Source organism: Heterodontus francisci, chromosome 36, assembly GCF_036365525.1.
Source record: "Heterodontus francisci isolate sHetFra1 chromosome 36, sHetFra1.hap1, whole genome shotgun sequence".
Lineage (NCBI taxonomy): Eukaryota > Metazoa > Chordata > Chondrichthyes > Heterodontiformes > Heterodontidae > Heterodontus > Heterodontus francisci.
In genome coordinates, this window is record NC_090406.1 from 51,795,553 (window position 1) to 51,815,857 (window position 20,305).

At 55.7% G+C, this 20,305-nt stretch overlaps 1 protein-coding gene across 1 annotated transcript; it reads left to right on the forward strand.

Annotated features, from left to right (window-relative positions):
- The first annotated feature begins 6,279 nt into the window (after nucleotides 1-6,279).
- On the forward strand, nucleotides 6,280-19,749 carry LOC137351482 (nascent polypeptide-associated complex subunit alpha, muscle-specific form-like). The gene is made up of 20 exons (XM_068015930.1): nucleotides 6,280-6,686; nucleotides 7,359-7,547; nucleotides 7,692-7,987; nucleotides 8,271-8,406; nucleotides 8,488-8,634; nucleotides 8,676-8,825; nucleotides 8,907-9,135; nucleotides 9,380-9,789; nucleotides 9,955-10,204; nucleotides 10,331-10,812; nucleotides 11,208-11,681; nucleotides 11,744-11,923; nucleotides 12,981-13,424; nucleotides 14,073-14,264; nucleotides 15,490-15,846; nucleotides 16,182-16,655; nucleotides 16,854-17,168; nucleotides 17,524-17,880; nucleotides 18,216-18,601; nucleotides 19,685-19,749. The coding sequence occupies exons 1-20, from the start codon at nucleotides 6,280-6,282 to the stop codon at nucleotides 19,747-19,749; spliced, it is 5,940 nt and encodes a 1,979-aa protein (XP_067872031.1).
- The last annotated feature ends 556 nt before the right edge of the window (nucleotides 19,750-20,305 follow it).

Below are 20,305 nucleotides of genomic sequence, written 5' to 3' on the forward strand. Positions count from 1 at the left end.
CTTCCAGAGCGTGGTCGCCAATATTGATGGATGGAGCATTTCTGACATCCTGCCCCATGATGTTCATTTTCTTGAGGCTGATGGTTCGGCCAAATTCATTGCAGGCAGCCGCAAACCTGTCGATGAGACTCTGCAGGCACTCCTCAGTGTGAGATGTTAAAGCAGCATCGTCAGCAAAGAGGAGTTCTCTGATGAGGACTTTCCGTACTTTGGACTTCGCTCTTAGACGGGCAAGGTTGAACAACCTGCCCCCTGATTTTGTGTGGAGGAAAATTCCTTCTTCAGAGGACTTGAACGCATGTGAAAGCAGCAGGGAGAAGAAAATCCCAAAAAGTGTGGGTGCGAGAACACAGCCCTGTTTCACGCCACTCAGGATAGGAAAGGGCTCTGAGGAGGAGCCACCATGTTGAATTGTGCCTTTCATATTGTCATGGAATGAGGTGATGATACTTAGTAGCTTTGGTGGGCATCCAATCTTTTCTAGTAGTCTGAAGAGACCACGTCTGCTGACGAGGTCAAAGGCTTTGGTGAGATCAATGAAAGCAATGTAGAGGGGCATCTGTTGTTCACGGCATTTCTCCTGTATCTGACGAAGGGAGAACAGCATGTCAACGGTCGATCTCTCTGCACGAAAGCCACACTGTGCCTCAGAGTAGACGCGCTCGGCCAGCTTCTGGAGCCTGTTCAGAGCGATCGAGCAAAGACTTTCCCCACTATGCTGAGCTACACTTGCACCTACACTAGTGGCAATTTACAATGGCCAATTTACCTATCACCTGCAAATCTTTGGCTGTGGGCAGAAACCAGAGTATCCGGCGAAAACGCACGCGGTCACAGGGAGAACTTGCAAACTCCGCACAGGCAGTACCCAGAATTGAACCCGGGTCCCTGGAGCTGTGAGGCTGCAGTGCTAACCACTGCGCCACTGTGCCGCATATCAAAATTTTTTAAAATTCATACATGGGATGTAGGCATCACTGGCAAGGCCAGCATTTATTGCCCATCCCTAATTGCTCTTGAGAAGGTGGTGGTGAGCTGCCTTCTTGAACCGCTGCAGTCCATTTGGGGTAGGTATACCCACAGTGCTGGTAGGAAGGGAGTTGCAGGATTTTGACCCAGCGACAGTGAAGGAATGGCGATATAGTTCCAAGTCAGGATGGTGTGTGACTTGGAGGGGAACTTGCAGGTGTTGGTGTTCCCATGCATTTGCTGCCCTTGTCCTTCTAGTTGGTAGAGGTCGCGGATTTGGAAGGTGCTGTCTAAGGAGCTTTGGTGCATTGCTGCAGTACATCTTGTAGTTGGTACACACTGCTGCCACTGTGCTTCGGTGGTGGAGGGAGTGAATGTTTGTAGATGGGGTGCAAATCAAGCGGGCTGCTTTGTCCTGGATGGTGTCGAGCTTCTTGAGTGTTGTTGGAGCTGCACCCATCCAGGCAAGTGGAGAGTATTCCATCACACTCCTGACTTGTGCCTTGTAGATGGTGGACAGGCTTTGGGGAGTCAGGAGGTGAGTTACTCACCTCAGGATTCCTAGCCTCTGACCTGCTCTTGTAGCCATGGTATTTATACGGCTACTCCAGTTCAGTTTCTGATCAATGGTAGCCCCTAGGATGTTGATAGTGGACGATTCAGCGAATGTAATGCCGTTGAATGTCAAGGGGAGATGGTTAGATTCGCCCTTGTTGGAGATGGTCATTCCCTGGCACTTGTGTGGCGCGAATGTTACTTGCCACTTATCAGCCCAAACTTGGATATTGTCCAGGTCTTGCTGCATTTCTACACGGACTGCTTCAGTATCTGAGGAGTCATGAATGGTGCTGAACATTGTGCAATCATCAGCGAACATCCCCACTTCTGACCTTATGACTGAAGGAAGGTCATTGATGAAGCAGCTGAAGATGGTTGGGCCTAGGACACTACCCTGAGGAACTCCTGCACTGATGTCCTGGAGCTCAGACGATTGACCTCCAACAACCAAAACCATCTTCTTTTGTGCTAGGTATGACTCCAGCCAGTGGAGGGTTTTCCCCCTGATTCTCATTGAGCTCAGTTTTGCTAGGGCTCCTTGATGCCATACCCGGTCAAATGCTGCCTTGATGTCAAGGGCAGTCACTCTCACCTCACCTCTTGAGTTCAGCCCGTTTGTCCATGTTTGAACCAAAGCTGTAATGAGGTCAGGAGCTGAGTGGCCCTGGCGGAACCCAAACTGAGCGTCACAGAGCAGGTTATTGCTAAGCAAGTGCCGCTTGATGGCACTGTTGATGACACCTTACATCACTTTACTGATGATTGAGAGTAGACTGATGGGGCGGTAATTGGCTGAGTTGGACTTGTCCTGCTTTTTGTGTACAGGACATACCTGGGCAATTTTCCACATTGCAGGGTAGATGCCAATGTTGTAGCTGTACTGAAACAGCTTGGCTAGGGGCGTGGCAAGTTCTGGAGCACAGGTCTTCAGTACTATTGCCGGAATATTGTCAGGGCCCATAGCTTTTGCAGTATCCAGTGCCTTCAGTCGTTTCCTGATATCACGCGGAGTGAATCGAATTGGCTGAAGTCTGGCATCTGTGATGCTAGGGACTTCAGGAGGAGGCCGAGATGGATCATCAACTCGGCACTTCTGGCTGAAGATTGTTGCAAATGCTTCAGCCTTATCTTTCGCACTGATGTGCTGGGCTCCCCCATCATTGAGGATGGGGATATTTGTGGAGCCACCTCCTCCAGTTAGTTGTTTAATTGTCCACCACCATTCACGGCTGGATGTGGCAGGACTGCAGAGCTTAGCTCTGTCTATCGCATGCTGCTTCCGCTGTTTGGCACGCAGATAGTCCTGTGTTGTAGCTTCACCAGGTTGGCACTTCATTTTGAGGTATGCCTGGTGCTGCTCCTGGCATGCCCTCCTGAACTCTTCATTGAACCAGTGTTGGTCTCCTGGCTTGATGGTAATGGTAGAGTGGGGGATATGCCGGGCCATGAGGTTACAGATTGTGGTTGAGTACAATTCTGCTTCTGCCCACAGCGCCTCATGGATGCATTGCTAGATCTGTTCGAAATCTAAATTTAGCACAATGATAGTGCCACACAACACGATGGACGGTATCCCCAGTGTGAAGGCGGGACTTCGTCTCCACAAGGACTGTGCGGTGGTCACTCCTACCAATATAGTCATGGACAGAAGCATCTGCGGCAGGCAGATTGGTGAGGATGAGGTCAAATATGTTTTCCCCTCCTGTTGGTTCCCTCACCACCTGCCGCAGACCCAGTCGAGCAGCTATGTCCTTTAGGACTCGGCCAGCTCGGTCAGTAATGGTGCTCCCGAGTCACTCTTGGTGATGAACATTGAAGTCCCCCACCCAGAGTACATTTTGTGCCCTTGCCACCCTCAGTGCTTCCTCCAAGTGGTGTTCAACATGGAGGAGTACTGAGTCATCAGCTGAGGGAGGGCGGTAATCAGTAGGAGGTTACCTTGCCCATGTTTGACCTGATGCCATGAGACTTCAGAGTCGATGTTGAGGACTCCCAGGGCAACTCCCTCCCTACTGTATACCACTGTGCCACCATCTCTGGTGGGTCTGTCCTGCCGGTGGGACAGGACATACCCGGGGATGGTGATGGCAGTGTCTGGGACATTGTCTGTGAGCTATGATTCTGTGAGTATGACTATGTCAGGCTGTTGCGTGACTAGTCTGTGGGACAGCTCTCCCAACTTTGGCACAAACCCCCAGATGTTAGTAAGGAGGACTGTGCAGGGTCGACAGGGCTGGATTTGCCGTTGTCGTTTCCGGTGCCTAGTTCGATGCTGGGTGGTCCGTCCGGTTTCATTCCTTTTTATTGACTTCGTAGCGGTTAAGTACAACTGAGTGGCTTGCTAGGCCATTTCAGAGGGCATGTAAGAGTCAACCACATTGCTGTGGGTCTGGAGTCACATGTAGGCCAGACCAGGTAAGGACAGCAGATTTCCTTCCCTAAAGGACATGAGTGAACCAGATGAGTTTTTACCACAATTGACAATGGTTTCATGGCCATCATTAGACTAGCTTTTAATTCCAGATTTATTAATTAAATTCAAATTCCACCTTCTGCTGTGGTGGGATTCGAACCCATGTCCCCAGAGAAATACCCTGGGTCTCTGGGTTACTAGTCCAGTGATAATACCACTATGCCACCGCCTACCCTGAATGAATCACTTCACACTTTTTTCCATTAAATTTCATGTGCCACTTGTCCACCTATTCCACTAGCCAGTCTGTGTCCTCTTGAAATTTATCACTATCCTCCTCACAGTTCACAATATTTCCAAGTTGTGTGCCATCCGCAAATTTTGAAATTGTGCCCTATATGTCCAAGTTTAGGTCATTAATATATATCAAGAAGAACAGAGTCCCAACACCAACCCCTGGGTAACCCCACTGTATAACGTCCTCCAGTCTGAAAAACAACCATTCACAATTACTCTCTGTTTCCTGTCACTCAGCAAATTTCATATCCTTGCTGCTACTGTCCTGTTTATTCCATGGGTCTAAGTTTACTGACAAGTCTGTTGTCTGGCACTTTATCAAATGCCTTTTGGAAGTCCATGTGCACTGCATCAACCACATTAACTAGTAATCCAGAACCCAGGCTAATGCTCTGGGGACATGGGTTCGAATCCCACCACAGCAGATGGTGAAATTTGAATTCAATTAATAAATATGGAATTAAAAGCTAGTTTAATGGTGACCATGAAACCATTGTCGATTGTTGTAAAAGCCCATCTGGTTCACTAATGTCCATGAGGGAAGGAAATCTGCTGCCCTTACCTGGTCAGGCCTACATGTGACTCCAAACCCACAACAGTGTGGTTGACTCTTAAATGCCCTCTGAAATGGCCTAGCAAGCCACTGAGTTCAAGGGCAATTAGGGAAGGGCAATAAATGCTGGCCGAGTGAGAGACACCCACATCCCACAAACAAATAAATAAAAATTACCCTCATCAACACTCTGTTACCTCATCAAAAAACTCAAGGAAGCTAGTTGAACAGTATTTTCCCCGAACAAATTTGTGCTGGCTTTCCTTAATTAATTCACATTTATCTAAGTGACTATCAACTTTGACCCGATATAGCCTTTCTAAAAGCTTTCCCACCACCAAGGTTAAACTGACTGGTGATACTGGCAGTAATCCAGAGATTACTACCTTTGAAGTCCTGCTTGCTGGTTTCTTTCCTAAAATCTGCCTGCAAAACCTCACTCCTCTTTCTACCTATGTCGTTGGTACCAAGATGGACCATGACTGCTGGCTGCTCACCCTTCCCCCTCACAGTGCTCTCTAGCTGTTCTGCAACATCCTGGCACCACGGAGGGAACAAACCATCCTCGATTCATGTCCACGGCTGCAGAAATGCCTGCTTGTTCCCCAAACTACAGAAACCCCTATCACTATTGCTTTCCCAATATTCCTCCTTCCCCACCCCCAGTACGGCTGAGCCAGTCGTGGTCTAGACTCTGGCTGCACACCCCAGAGGAACCATCACTATCGCCAGTATTCACAACGGCGTATTGGTTGGTGAGTGAGATGCACTCAAGGGACTCCTGCACTACCTGCTTGTTCTATCTTAACTGCTCAGCAGTCACCCATTCCTTCTCTGCCTGTATACCCTGAAGCTGTGTGGTGACCACATCTATAGACATGCTATCAACAAAACTCTCAACCTTGCAGAGGCACTACAGACACAAGAAGTGTCCTGGAGTTCCCACCTGAAGCATGACATGGTTCTGCCATATCTCTATTTATTAGACTATGAAACTTACCATTTAAAAAAAGACTCACCAGCTACTCACCAATCAGCTGTTCCCAATCTGCTTCCCACTGCTCCCAGTCTGCTTCCCACTGCTCCCAGTCTGCTTCACACTGCTCCCAACCTGCTTCCCACTGCTCACAACCTGCTTCCAACTGCTCCCAGTCTGCTTCACACTGCTCCCGGTCTGCATCACACTGCTCCCAACCTGCTTCATACTGCTCCCAACCTGCTTCATACTGCTCCCAACCTGCTTCATACTGCTCCCAACCTGCTTCCCACTGCTCCAAACCTGCTTCACAATGCTCCCAACCTGCTTCCCACTGCTCCCAACGTGCTTCACACGGCTCCCAACCTGCTTCCCACTGCTCCCAACCTGCTTCCCACTGCACACAGCCTGCTTCACAATGCTCCCAAACTACTTCCCACTGCTCCCAACCTGCTTCCCACTGCTCCCAGTCTGCTTCAACATGCTCCCAACCTGCTTCCCAATGCTCCCAGTATGCTTCACACTGCTCCAAAACTGCTTCCCACTGCTCCCAAACTGCTGCCCACTACTCCCAAACTGCTTCCCACTGCTCCCAACCTGCTTCCCACTGCTCGAACCTGCTTCACACTGCTCCCAACCTGCTTCCCACTGCTCCCAACCTGCTTCCCACTGCTCCAACCTGCTTCACACTGCTCCCAAACTGCCTCCCACTGCTCCCAGCCTACTTCCCACTGCTCCAACATGCTTCCCACTGCTCCCAGCCTGGTTCACACTGCTGCCAACCTTCTTCCCACTGCTCCCAGCCTGCTTCACAATGCTCCCAACCTACTTCCCACAGCTCCCAACCTGCTTACCACTGCTCCCAACCTGCTTCCCACTGCTCCAACCTGCTTCACACTGCTCCCAAACTGCTTCCCACTGCTCGAACCTGCTTCACACTGCTCCCAACCTGCTTCCCACTGCTCCAAACTGCCTCACACTGCTCCCAACCTGCTTCCCACTGCTCCCAGTCTGCTTCCCACTGCTCCCAGCCTGTTTCACACTGCTCCCAACCAGCTTCACACAGCTCCCAACCTGCTTCCCACTGCTCCCGGCCTGCGTCACACTGTTCCCAACCTGCTTCACACTGCTCCCAACCTGCTTCCCACTGCTCCCAACCTGCTTCCCACTGCTCCCAAACTGCTTCCCACTGCTCGAACCTGCTTCACACTGCTCCCAACCTGCTTCCCACTGCTCCAAACTGCCTCACACTGCTCCCAAACTGCTTCCCACTGCTCCCAAGCTGCTTCGCACTGCTCCAACCTGCTTCCCACTGCTCCCAAACTGCTTCCCACTGCTCCCAACCTGCTTCCCACTGCTCCCAAACTGCTTCCCACTGCTCGAACCTGCTTCACACTGCTCCCAACCTGCTTCCCACTGCTCCAAACTGCCTCACACTGCTCCCAAACTGCTTCCCACTGCTCCCAAACTGCTTCCCACTGCTCCCAACCTGCTTCCCACTGTTCCAACCTGCTTCACACTGCTCATAAACTGCTTCCCACTGCTCCCAACCTGCTTCCCACTGCTCCCAACCTTCTTCCCATTGCTCCCAGCCCGCTTCCCACTGCTCCCAACCTGCTTCCAACTGCTCCCAACCTACTTCCCATTGCTCCCAGCCTGCTACACACTGCTCCCAACCTGCTTCACACTGATCCCAACCTGCTTCCCACAGCTCCCAAGCTTCTTCCCTTGCTGCCAGCCTGCTTCACACTGCTCCCAGCCTGCTTCACTGCTCCCAACCTGTATCACACTGCTCCCAACCTGCTTCCCACTGCTCCCAGTCTGCTTCCCACTGCTCCCAGCCTGTTTCCCACTGCTCCCAACTTGCTTCACACTGCTCCCAACCAGCTTCACACAGCTCCCAACCTGCTTCCCACTGCTCCCAGCCTGCGTCACACTGTTCCCAACCTGCTTCCCACTGCTCCCAACCTGCTTCCCACTGCTCCCAACCTTCTTCCCAGTGCTCCCAGCCTGCTTCACACTGCTCCCAACCTGCTTCACACTGCTCCCAACCTGCTTCCAACTGCTCCCAACCTACTTCCCATTGCTCCCAGCCTGCTACACACTGCTCCCAACCTGCTTCACACTGATCCCAACCTGCTTCCCACAGCTCCCAACCTTCTTCCCTTGCTGCCAGCCTGCTTCACACTGCTCCCAGCCTGCTTCACACTGCTCCCAACCTGTATCACACTGCTCCCAACCTGCTTCCCACTGCTCCCAGTCTGCTTCCCACTGCTCCCAGCCTGTTTCACACTGCTCCCAACTTGCTTCACACTGCTCCCAACCTGCTTCACACTGATCCCAACCTGCTTCCCACAGCTCCCAACCTTCTTCCCTTGCTGCCAGCCTGCTTCACACTGCTCCGAGCCTGCTTCACACTGCTCCCAACCTGTATCACACTGCTCCCAACCTGCTTCCCACTGCTCCCAGTCTGCTTCCCACTGCTCCCAGCCTGTTTCACACAGCTCCCAACCTGCTTCCCACTGCTCCCAGCCTGCGTCACACTGTTCCCAACCTGCTTCCCACTGCTCCCAACCTTCTTCCCAGTGCTCCCAGCCTGCTTCACACTGCTCCCAACCTGCTTCACACTGCTCCCAACCTGTTTGACACTGCTCCCAGTCTGCTTCCCCCTGCTCCCAACCTGCTTCCCACTGCTCCCAACCTTCTTCCCATTGCTCCCAGCCTGCTTCACACTGCTCCCAACCTGCTTCCAACTGCTCCCATCCTACTTCCCATTGCTCCCAGCCTGCTTCCAACTGCTCCCAGCCTGCTTCACACAGCTCCCAACCTGCTTCACACTGCTCCCAACCTGCTTCACACTGCTCCCAAGCTGCTTCCCACAGCTCCCAACCTTCTTCCCTTGCTCCCAGCCTGCTTCACACTGCTCCCAACCTGCTTCACACTTCTCCCAGTCTGCATCACACTGCTCCCAACCTGTTTGACACTGCTCCCAGTCTGCTTCACACTGCTCATAACCTGCATCACACTGCTCCCAACCTGCTTCACACTGCTCCCAACCTGTTTGACACTGCTCCCAGTCTGCTTCCCCCTGCTCCCAACCTGCTTCCCACTGCTCCCAACCTTCTTCCCATTGCTCCCAGCCTGCTTCACACTGCTCCCAACCTGCTTCCAACTGCTCCCATCCTACTTCCCATTGCTCCCAGCCTGCTTCCAACTGCTCCCAGCCTGCTTCACACAGCTCCCAACCTGCTTCACACTGCTCCCAACCTGCTTCACACTGCTCCCAAGCTGCTTCCCACAGCTCCCAACCTTCTTCCCTTGCTCCCAGCCTGCTTCACACTGCTCCCAACCTGCTTCACACTTCTCCCAGTCTGCATCACACTGCTCCCAACCTGCTTCCCACTGCTGCCAGTCTGCTTCACACTGCTGCCAACCTTCTTCCCACTGCTCCCAGCCTGCTTCACACTGCTCCTAACTTGCTTCACACTGCTCCCAACCAGCTTCACACAGCTCCCAACCTGCTTCCCACTGCTCCCAGCCTGCGTCACACTGTTCCCAACCTGCTTCACACTGATCCCAACCTGCTTCATACTGCTCCCAACCTTCTTCCCAGTGCTCCCAGCCTGCTTCACACTGCTCCAAACTGCCTCACACTGCTCCCAAACTGCTTCCCACTGCTCCCAACCTGCTTCGCACTGCTCCCAACCTTCTTCCCACTGCTCCCAGCCTGCTTCACACTGCTCCCAACCTGCTTCACACTGCTCCCAACCTGCTTCCCACTGCTCCCAACCTGCTTCCCACTGCTCCCAACCTTCTTCCCAGTGCTCCCAGCCTGCTTCACACTGCTCCCAACCTGCTTCACACTGCTCCCAACCTGCTTCCCGCTGCTCCCAGCCTGCGTCACACTGTTCCCAACCTGCTTCACACTGCTCCCAACCAGCTTCCCGCTGCTCCCAACCTTCTTCCCAGTGCTCTCAGCCTGCTTCACACTGCTCCCAACCTGCTTGACACTGCTCCCAACCTGTTTGACACTGCTCCCAGTCTGCTTCCCCCTGCTCCCAACCTGCTTCACACTGCTCCCAACCTGCTTCCCACTGCTCCCAACCTGCATCACACTTCTCCCAGTCTGCTTCCCCCTGCTCCCAACCTGCTTCCCACTGCTCACAACCTTCTTCCCATTGCTCCCAGCCTGCTTCACACTGCTCCCAAGCTGCTTCCAACTGCTCCCAACCTACTTCCCATTGCTCCCAGCCTGCTTCACACAGCTCCCAACCTGCTTCACACTGCTCCCAACCTGCTTCACACTGCTCCCAACCTGCTTCCCACAGCTCCCAACCTTCTTCCCTTGCTCCCAGCCTGCTTCACACTGCTCCCAACCTGCATCACACTTCTCCCAGTCTGCATCACACTGCTCCCAACCTGCTTCCCACTGCTGCCAGTCTGCTTCCCACTGCTCCCAACCTTCTTCCCACTGCTCCCAGCCTGCTTCACACTGCTCCCAACCTGCTTCACACTGCTCCCAACCTGCTTCCCACAGCTCCCAACCTTCTTCCGTTGATCCCAGCCTGCTTCACACTGCTCCCAACCTGCTTCCCACAGCTCCCAACCTTCTTCCGTTGATCCCAGCCTGCTTCACACTGCTCCCAACCTGCATCACACTGCTGCCAACCTGCTTCACACTTCTCCCAGTCTGCATCACACTGCTCCCAACCTTCTTCCCATTGCTCCCAGCCTGCTACACACTGCTCACAACCTGCTTCACACTGCTCCCAACCTGCTTCCCACAGCTCCCAACCTTCTTCCCATTGCTCCCAGCCTGCTACACACTGCTCCCAACCTGCTTCCCACTGCTCCCAACCTGCTTCCCACTGCTCGAACCTGCTTCACACTGCTCCCAACCTGCTTCCCACTGCTTCCAACCTACTTCCCACTGCTCCAACATGCTTTCCACTGCTCCCAGCCTGGTTCACGCTGCTGCCAACCTTCTTCCCACTGCCCCAACGTGCTTCACATTGCTCCCAACCTGCTTCACACTGCTCCCAACCTGTTTGACACTGCTCCCAGTCTGCTTCCCCCTGCTCCCAACCTGCTTCCCACTGCTCCCAACCTTCTTCCCATTGCCCCAGCCTGCTTCACACTGCTCCCAACCTGCTTCCAACTGCTCCCAACCTACTTCCCATTGCTCCCAGCCTGCTTCCAACTGCTCCCAGCCTGCTTCACACAGCTCCCAACCTGCTTCACACTGCTCCCAACCTGCTTCACACTTCTCCCAGTCTGCATCACAGTGCTCCCAACCTGCTTCCCACTGCTGCCAGTCTGCTTCACACTGCTGCCAACCTTCTTCCCACTGCTTCCAGCCTGCTTCACACTGCTCCCAACTTGCTTCACACTGCTCTCAACCAGCTTCACACAGCTCCCAACCTTCTTCCCACTGCTCCCAGCCTGCTTCACACTGCTCCCAACCTGCTTCACGCTGCTCCCAACCTGCTTCCCACTGCTCCCAGCCTGCGTCACACTGTTCCCAACCTGCTTCACACTGCTCCGAACCTGCTTCCCACTGCTCCCAACCTGCTTCCCACTGCTCCCAAACTGCTTCCCATTGCTCCCAGCCTGCTTCCCACTGCTCCCAACCTGCTTCCAACTGCTCCCAACCTACTTCCCATTGCTCCCAGCCTGCTACACACTGCTCCCAACCTGCTTCACACTGATCCCAACCAGCTTCACACTGCTCCCAACCTGCTTCCCACAGCTCCCAACCTTCTTCCCTTGCTCCCAGCCTGCTTCACACTGCTCCCAACCTGCATCACACTGCTCCCAACCTGCTTCCCACTGCTCCCAGCCTGCTTCACACTGCTCCCAACCAGCTTCACGCAGCTCCCAACCTGCTTCCCACTGCTCCCAGCCTGCGTCACACTGTTCCTAACCTGCTTCACACTGCTCCCAACCTGCTTCCCACTGCTCCCAACCTTCTTCCCAGTGCTCCCAGCCTGCTTCACACTGTTCCCAACCTGCTTCACACTGCTCCCAACCTGCTTCCCACTGCTCCCAACCTTCTTCCCAGTGCTCCCAGCCTGCTTCACACTGCTCCCAACCTGCTTCACACTGCTCCCAACCTGCATCACACTACTCCCAAACTGCTTCCCACTGCTCCCAACCTGTTTCCCACTGCTCCAACCTGCTTCCCACTGCTCCAACCTGCCTCACACTGCTCCCTAACCGCTTCCCACTGCTCCCAACCTGCTTCACACTGCTCCCAACCTGCTTCACACTGCTCCCAAGCTGCTTCCCACTGCTCCAACCTGCTTCCCACTGCTCCCAACCTGCTTCCCAGTGCTCCCAGTCTGCTTCACACTGTTCCCAACCTGCATCCCACTGCTTCCAGTCTGCTTCACAATGCTCCCAACCTGCTTCCCACTGCTCCCAGTCTGCTTCACACCGCTCCCAACCAGCTTCCACTGCTCCCAGTCTGCTTCCCACTGCTCCCAACCTGCTTCACACTGTTCCCAAACTGCTTCCCACTGCTCCCAACCTGCTTCCCACTGCTCCAACCTGCTTCACACTGTTCCCAAACTGCTTCCCACTGCTCCCAACCTGCTTCCCACTGCTCCCAGCCTGCTTCACACTGCTCCCAGTCTGCTTCCCACTGCTCCCAACCTGCTTCCACTGCTCCCAGTCTGCTTCCCACTGCTCCCAACCTGCTGCCCACTGCTCACAACCTGCTTCCCACTGCTCCCAGCCTGCTTCACACTGCTCCCAGTCTGCTTCACACTGCTCCCAGTCTGCTTCCCACTGCTCCCAACCTGCTTCACACTGTTCCCAAACTACTTCCCACTGCTCCCAAACTGCTTCCCACTGCTCGAACCTGCTTCACACTGCTCCCAACCTGCTTCCCACTGCTCCAACCTGCCTCACACTGCTCCCAAACTGCTTCCCACTGCTCCCAACCTGCTTCCCACTGCTCGAACCTGCTTCCCACTGCTCCCAAACTGCTTCCCACTGCTCCCAACCTGCTTCCCACTGCTCCAACCTGCTTCACACTGCTCCCAACTTGCTTCACACTGCTCACAACCTGCTTCCCACTGCTCCCAGCATGCGCCACACTGTTCCCAACCTGCTTCACACTGCTCCCAACCTGCTTCACACTGCTCCCAACCTGCTTCACTCTGCTCCCTACCTGCTTCCCACAGCTCCCAACCTTCTTCCCTTGCTCCCAGCCTGCTTCACACTTCTCCCAACCTGCTTCACACTTCTCCCAGTCTGCATCACACTGCACCCAACCTTCTTCCCATTGCTCCCAGCCTGCTACACACTGCTCCCAACCTGCTTCACACTGCTCCCAACCTGCATCACACTGCTCCCAACTTGCTTCCCACTGCTCCCATCCTACTTCCCACTGCTCCCAACCTACTTCACACTGTTCCCAACCTTCTTCCCACTGCTCCCAGCCAGCTTCACACTGCTCCCAACTTGCTTCCCACTGCTCCCAACCAGCTTCACGCAGCTCCCAACCTGCTTCCCACTGCTCCCAGCCTGCGTCACACTGTTCCCAACCTGCTTCACACTGCTCCCAACCTGCTTCCCACTGCTCCCAACCTTCTTCCCAGTGCTCCCAGCCTGCTTCACACTGCTCCCAACCTGCTTCACACTGCTCCCAACCTGCATCACACTGCTCCCAACCTGCTTCCCACTGCTCCCAACCTGCTTCACACTGCTCCCAACCTGTTTGACACTGCTCCCAGTCTGCTTCCCCCTGCTCCCAACCTGCTTCCCACTGCTCCCAACCTGCTTCCCATTGCTCCCAACCGACTTCCCACTGCTCCCAACCTGCTTCACACTCCTCCCATCCTGCTTCACACTGCTCCCAACCTGCTTCACACTGCTCCCAACCTGCTTCCCCCTGCTCCCATCCTGCTTCCCACTGCTCCCAACCGACTTCCCACTGCTCCCAACCTACTTCACTCTGCTCCCATCCTGCTTCCCACTGCTTCCTACCTACTTCCCACTGCTCCCAGTCTGCTTCACACTATTCCCAGTCTGCTTCCCACTGCTCCCAGTCTGCTTCCCACTGCTCCCAGCCTGCTTCACACTCCTCCCAGTCTGCTTCCCACTCCTCCCATCCTGCTTCCCACTGCTTTCAACCTGCTTCACACTGCTCCCAACCTGCTTCCCCCTGCTCCCAACCTGCTTCACACTGCTCCCAACCTGCATCACACTGCTCCCAACTTGCTTCCCACTGCTCCCATCCTGCTTCCCACTGCTCCCAACCTACTTCACACTGTTCCCAACCTTCTTCCCACTGCTCCCAGCCAGCTTCCCACTGCTCCCAACCAGCTTCACGCAGCTCCCAACCTGCTTCCCACTGCTCCCAGCCTGCGTCACACTGTTCCCAACCTGCTTCACACTGCTCCCAACCTGCTTCCCACTGCTCCCAACCTTCTTCCCAGTGCTCCCAGCCTGCTTCACACTGCTCCCAACCTGCTTCACACTGCTCCCAACCTGCATCACACTGCTCCCAACCTGCTTCCCACTGCTCCCAACCTGCTTCACACTGCTCCCAACCTGTTTGACACTGCTCCCAGTCTGCTTCCCACTGCTCCCAGCCTGCTTCACACTCCTCCCAGTCTGCTTCCCACTCCTCCCATCCTGCTTCCCAATGCTTTCAACCTGCTTCACACTGCTCCCAACCTGCTTCCCACTGCTCCCATCCTGCTTCCCACTGCTCCCAACCTACTTCCCACTGCTCTCAACCTACTTCACTCTGCTCCCATCCTGCTTCCCACTGCTTCCTACCTACTTCCCACTGCTCCCAACCTGCTTCCCACTGCTCCCTTCATACTTCCCACTGCTCCCAACCTGCTTCCCACTCTCCCAACCTACTTCCCAGTGCTCCCAGCATGCTTCACACTGCTCCCAACCTGCCTCCCACTGCTCCCAACCTGCTTCCCCCTGCTCCCAACCTACTTCCCACTGCTCCCAACCTACTTCCCAGTGCTCCCAGCCTGCTTCACACTGCTCCCAACCTGCTTCACACTGCTCCCAACCTGCATCACACTGCTCCCAACCTGCTTCCCACTGCTCCCAACCTGCTTCACACTGCTCCCAACCTGTTTGACACTGCTCCCAGTCTGCTTCCCCCTGCTCCCAACCTGCTTCCCACTGCTCCCAACCTGCTTCCCATTGCTCCCAGTCTGCTTCCCACTCCTCCCATCCTGCTTCACACTGCTCCCAACCTGCTTCACACTGCTCCCAACCTGCTTCCCCCTGCTCCCATCCTGCTTCCCACTGCTCCCAACCGACTTCCCACTGCTCCCAACCTACTTCACTCTGCTCCCATCCTGCTTCCCACTGCTTCCTACCTACTTCCCACTGCTCCCAGTCTGCTTCACACTATTCCCAGTCTGCTTCCCACTGCTCCCAGTCTGCTTCCCACTGCTCCCAGCCTGCTTCACACTCCTCCAAGTCTGCTTCCCAAACCTCCCATCCTCCTTCCCACTGCTTTCAACCTGCTTCACACTGCTCCCAACCTGCTTCCCACTGCTCCCATCCTGCTTCCCACTGCTCCCAACCTACTTCCCACTGCTCCCAACCTACTTCACTCTGCTCCCATCCTGCTTCCCACTGCTTCCTACCTACTTCCCACTGCTCCCAACCTGCTTCCCACTGCTCCCTTCATACTTCCCACTGCTCCCAACCTGCTTCCCACTCTCCCAACCTACTTCCCAGTGCTCCCAGCATGCTTCACACTGCTCCCAACCTGCCTCCCACTGCTCCCAACCTGCTTCCCCCTGCTCCCAACCTACTGCCCACTGCTCCCAACCTACTTCCCACTGCTCCCAGTCTGCTTCCCACTGCTCCCAACCTGCTTCCCACTGCTCCCAACCTGCATCACACTGCTCCCAGCCTGCTTCACACTGATCCCAACCTACCTCCCACTGCTCCCAACCCGCATCACACTGCTCCCAGTCTGCTTCCCACTGCACCCAGCCTGATTCACACTTCTCCCAACCTACTTCCCACTGCTCCCAACCTGCTTCCCACTGCTCCCAACCTACTTCCCACTGTCCCAACCTACTTCCCAGTGCTCCCAACCTGCTTCCCACTGCTCCCAACCTACTTCCCACTGCTCCCAACCTGCTTCCCACTGCTCCCAACCTACTTCCCACTACTCCCAACCTGCTTCCCACTGCTCCCAACCTACTTCCCAGTGCTCCCAACCTGCTTCCCACTGCTCCCAACCTACTTCCCACTGCTCCCAACCTGCTTCCCACTGCTCCCAACCTACTTCCCAGTGCTCCCAACCTGCTTCCCACTGCTCCCAACCTACTTCCCACTGCTCCCAACCTGCTTCCCACTGCTCCCAACCTCCTTCCCACTGCTCCCAACCTGCCTCCCACTGCTCCCAACCTACTTCCCAGTGCTCCCAGTCTGCTTCACACTGTACCCAACCTGCGTCCCACTGCTTCCAGTCTGCTTCATACGTATCCCAACCTGCTTCCCACTGCTCCCAACCTGCTTCCCACTGCTCCCAGCCTGCTTCACACTGCTCCCAGTCTGCTTCCCACTGCTCCCAACCTACTTCCCAGTGCTCCCAGTCTGCTTCACACTGATCCCAACCTGCAGCCCACTGCTTCCAGTCTGCTTCACACTGCTCCCAGCCTGCTTCCCACTGCTCCCAACCTACTTCCCAGTGCTCCCAGTCTGCTTCACACTGATCCCAACCTGCAGCCCACTGCTTCCAGTCTGCTTCACACTGCTCCCAGCCTGCTTCCCACTGCTCCCAACCTACTTCCCAGTGCTCCCAGTCTGCTTCACACTCTTCCCAGCCTACTTCCCACTACTCCCAACCTGCTTCCCACTGCTCCCAACCTACTTCCCAGTGCTCCCAACCTGCTTCCCACTGCTCCCAACCTACTTCCCACTGCTCCCAACCTGCTTCCCACTGCTCCCAACCTACTTCCCAGTGCTCCCAACCTGCTTCCCACTGCTCCCAACCTACTTCCCACTGCTCCCAACCTGCTTCCCACTGCTCCCAACCTCCTTCCCACTGCTCCCAACCTGCTTCCCACTGCTCCCAACCTACTTCGCAGTGCTCCCAGTCTGCTTCACACTGATCCCAACCTGCGTCCCACTGCTTCCAGTCTGCTTCATACGTATCCCAACCTGCTTCCCACTGCTCCCAACCTGCTTCCCACTGCTCCCAGCCTGCTTCACACTGCTCCCAGTCTGCTTCCCACTGCTCCCAACCTACTTCCCAGTGCTCCCAGTCTGCTTCACACTGATCCCAACCTGCAGCCCACTGCTTCCAGTCTGCTTCACACTGCTCCCAGCCTGCTTCCCACTGCTCCCAACCTACTTCCCAGTGCTCCCAGTCTGCTTCACACTGTTCCCAACCTGCTTCCACTGCTCCCAGTCTGCTTTACACTGCTCCCAGCCTGCTTCCCACTGCTCCCAGTCTGCTTCCCACTGCTCCCAGCCTGCTTCACACTCCTCCAAGTCTGCTTCCCAAACCTCCCATCCTGCTTCCCACTGCTTTCAACCTGCTTCACACTGCTCCCAACCTGCTTCCCACTGCTCCCATCCTGCTTCCCACTGCTCCCAACCTACTTCCCACTGCTCCCAACCTACTTCACTCTGCTCCCATCCTGCTTCCCACTGCTTCCTACCTACTTCCCACTGCTCCCAACCTGCTTCCCACTGCTCCCTTCATACTTCCCACTGCTCCCAACCTGCTTCCCACTCTCCCAACCTACTTCCCAGTGCTCCCAGCATGCTTCACACTGCTCCCAACCTGCCTCCCACTGCTCCCAACCTGCTTCCCCCTGCTCCCAACCTACTGCCCACTGCTCCCAACCTACTTCCCACTGCTCCCAGTCTGCTTCCCACTGCTCCCAACCTGCTTCCCACTGCTCCCAACCTGCATCACACTGCTCCCAGCCTGCTTCACACTGATCCCAACCTACCTCCCACTGCTCCCAACCCGCATCACACTGCTCCCAGTCTGCTTCCCACTGCACCCAGCCTGATTCACACTTCTCCCAACCTACTTCCCACTGCTCCCAACCTGCTTCCCACTGCTCCCAACCTACTTCCCACTGTCCCAACCTACTTCCCAGTGCTCCCAACCTGCTTCCCACTGCTCCCAACCTACTTCCCACTGCTCCCAACCTGCTTCCCACTGCTCCCAACCTACTTCCCACTACTCCCAACCTGCTTCCCACTGCTCCCAACCTACTTCCCAGTGCTCCCAACCTGCTTCCCACTGCTCCCAACCTACTTCCCACTGCTCCCAACCTGCTTCCCACTGCTCCCAACCTACTTCCCAGTGCTCCCAACCTGCTTCCCACTGCTCCCAACCTACTTCCCACTGCTCCCAACCTGCTTCCCACTGCTCCCAACCTCCTTCCCACTGCTCCCAACCTGCCTCCCACTGCTCCCAACCTACTTCCCAGTGCTCCCAGTCTGCTTCACACTGTACCCAACCTGCGTCCCACTGCTTCCAGTCTGCTTCATACGTATCCCAACCTGCTTCCCACTGCTCCCAACCTGCTTCCCACTGCTCCCAGCCTGCTTCACACTGCTCCCAGTCTGCTTCCCACTGCTCCCAACCTACTTCCCAGTGCTCCCAGTCTGCTTCACACTGATCCCAACCTGCAGCCCACTGCTTCCAGTCTGCTTCACACTGCTCCCAGCCTGCTTCCCACTGCTCCCAACCTACTTCCCAGTGCTCCCAGTCTGCTTCACACTGATCCCAACCTGCAGCCCACTGCTTCCAGTCTGCTTCACACTGCTCCCAGCCTGCTTCCCACTGCTCCCAACCTACTTCCCAGTGCTCCCAGTCTGCTTCACACTCTTCCCAGCCTACTTCCCACTACTCCCAACCTGCTTCCCACTGCTCCCAACCTACTTCCCACTGCTCCCAACCTGCTTCCCACTGCTCCCAACCTACTTCCCAGTGCTCCCAACCTGCTTCCCACTGCTCCCAACCTACTTCCCACTGCTCCCAACCTGCTTCCCACTGCTCCCAACCTACTTCCCACTGCTCCCAACCTGCTTCCCACTGCTCCCAACCTACTTCCCAGTGCTCCCAGTCTGCTTCACACTGATCCCAACCTGCGTCCCACTGCTTCCAGTCTGCTTCATACGTATCCCAACCTGCTTCCCACTGCTCCCAACCTGCTTCCCACTGCTCCCAGCCTGCTTCACACTGCTCCCAGTCTGCTTCCCACTGCTCCCAACCTACTTCCCAGTGCTCCCAGTCTGCTTCACACTGATCCCAACCTGCTTCCACTGCTCCCAGTCTGCTTTACACTGCTCCCAGCCTGCTTCCCACTGCTCCCAACCTACTTCCCAGTGCTCCCAGTCTGCTTCACACTGTTCCCAACCTGCTTCCACTGCTCCCAGTCTGCTTTACACTGCTCCCAGCCTGCTTCACACTGCTCCCAGTCTGCTTCACTGCTCCCAAACTGCTGCCCACTGCTCCAACCTGCCTCACACTGCTCCCAAACTGCTTCCCACTCCTCCCAACCTGCTTCCCACTGCTCCAACCTGCTTCCCACTGCTCCCAAACTGCTTCCCTCTGCTCCCAACCTGCTTCCCACTGCTCCAACCTGCTTCACACTGCTCCCAAACCGCTTCCCACTGCTCCCAACCTGCTTCCCACTGCTCGAACCTGCTTCACGCTGCTCCCAACCTGCTTCCCACTGCTCCAACCTGCCTCACACTGCTCCCAAACTGCTTCCCACTGCTCCCAGCCTGCTTCACAATGCTTCCAACCTTCTTCCCACTGTTCCAACCTGCTTCCCACTGCTCCCAGTCTGCTTCCCACTGCTCCCAGCCTGCTTCCCACTGCTCCCAGTCTGCTTCCCACTGCTCCCAACCTGCTTCCCACTGCTCACAGTCTGCTTCACACTATTCCCAGTCTGCTTCCCGCTGCTCCCAGTCTGCTTCACACTGCTCCCATCCTGCTTCCTACTGCTCCCATAATGCTTCCCACTGCTCCCATCCTGCTTCCCACTGCTCCCAGTCTGCTTCCTACTGCTCCCAACCTACTTCCCACTGCTCCCATCCTGCTTCCCACTGCTCCCAACCTACTTCCCACTGCTCCCAACCTGCTTCCCCCTGCTCCCAACCTGCTTCCCACTGCTCCCAGTCTGCTTCCCCCTGCTCCCAACCTACTTCCCACCGCTCCCATCCTGCTTCCCACTGCTCCCAACCTACTTCCCACTGCTCCCAGTCTGCTTCCCACTCCTCCCATCCTGCTTCCAACTGCTCCCAACCTGCTTCCCCCTGCTCCCATCCTGCTTCCCACTGCTCCCAACCTACTTCCCACTGCTCCCAACGTACTTCACTCTGCTCCCATCCTGCTTCCCACTGCTCCCAACCTACTTCCCACTGCTCCCAACACTGATCCCAACCTGCTCACAACCTGCTTCACACTGCTCCCAACCTGCTTCCCACTGCTCCCAACCTGCTTCACACTGCTCCAACCTGCTTCACACTGCTCCCAAACCGCTTCCCACTGCTCCCAACCTGCTTCCCA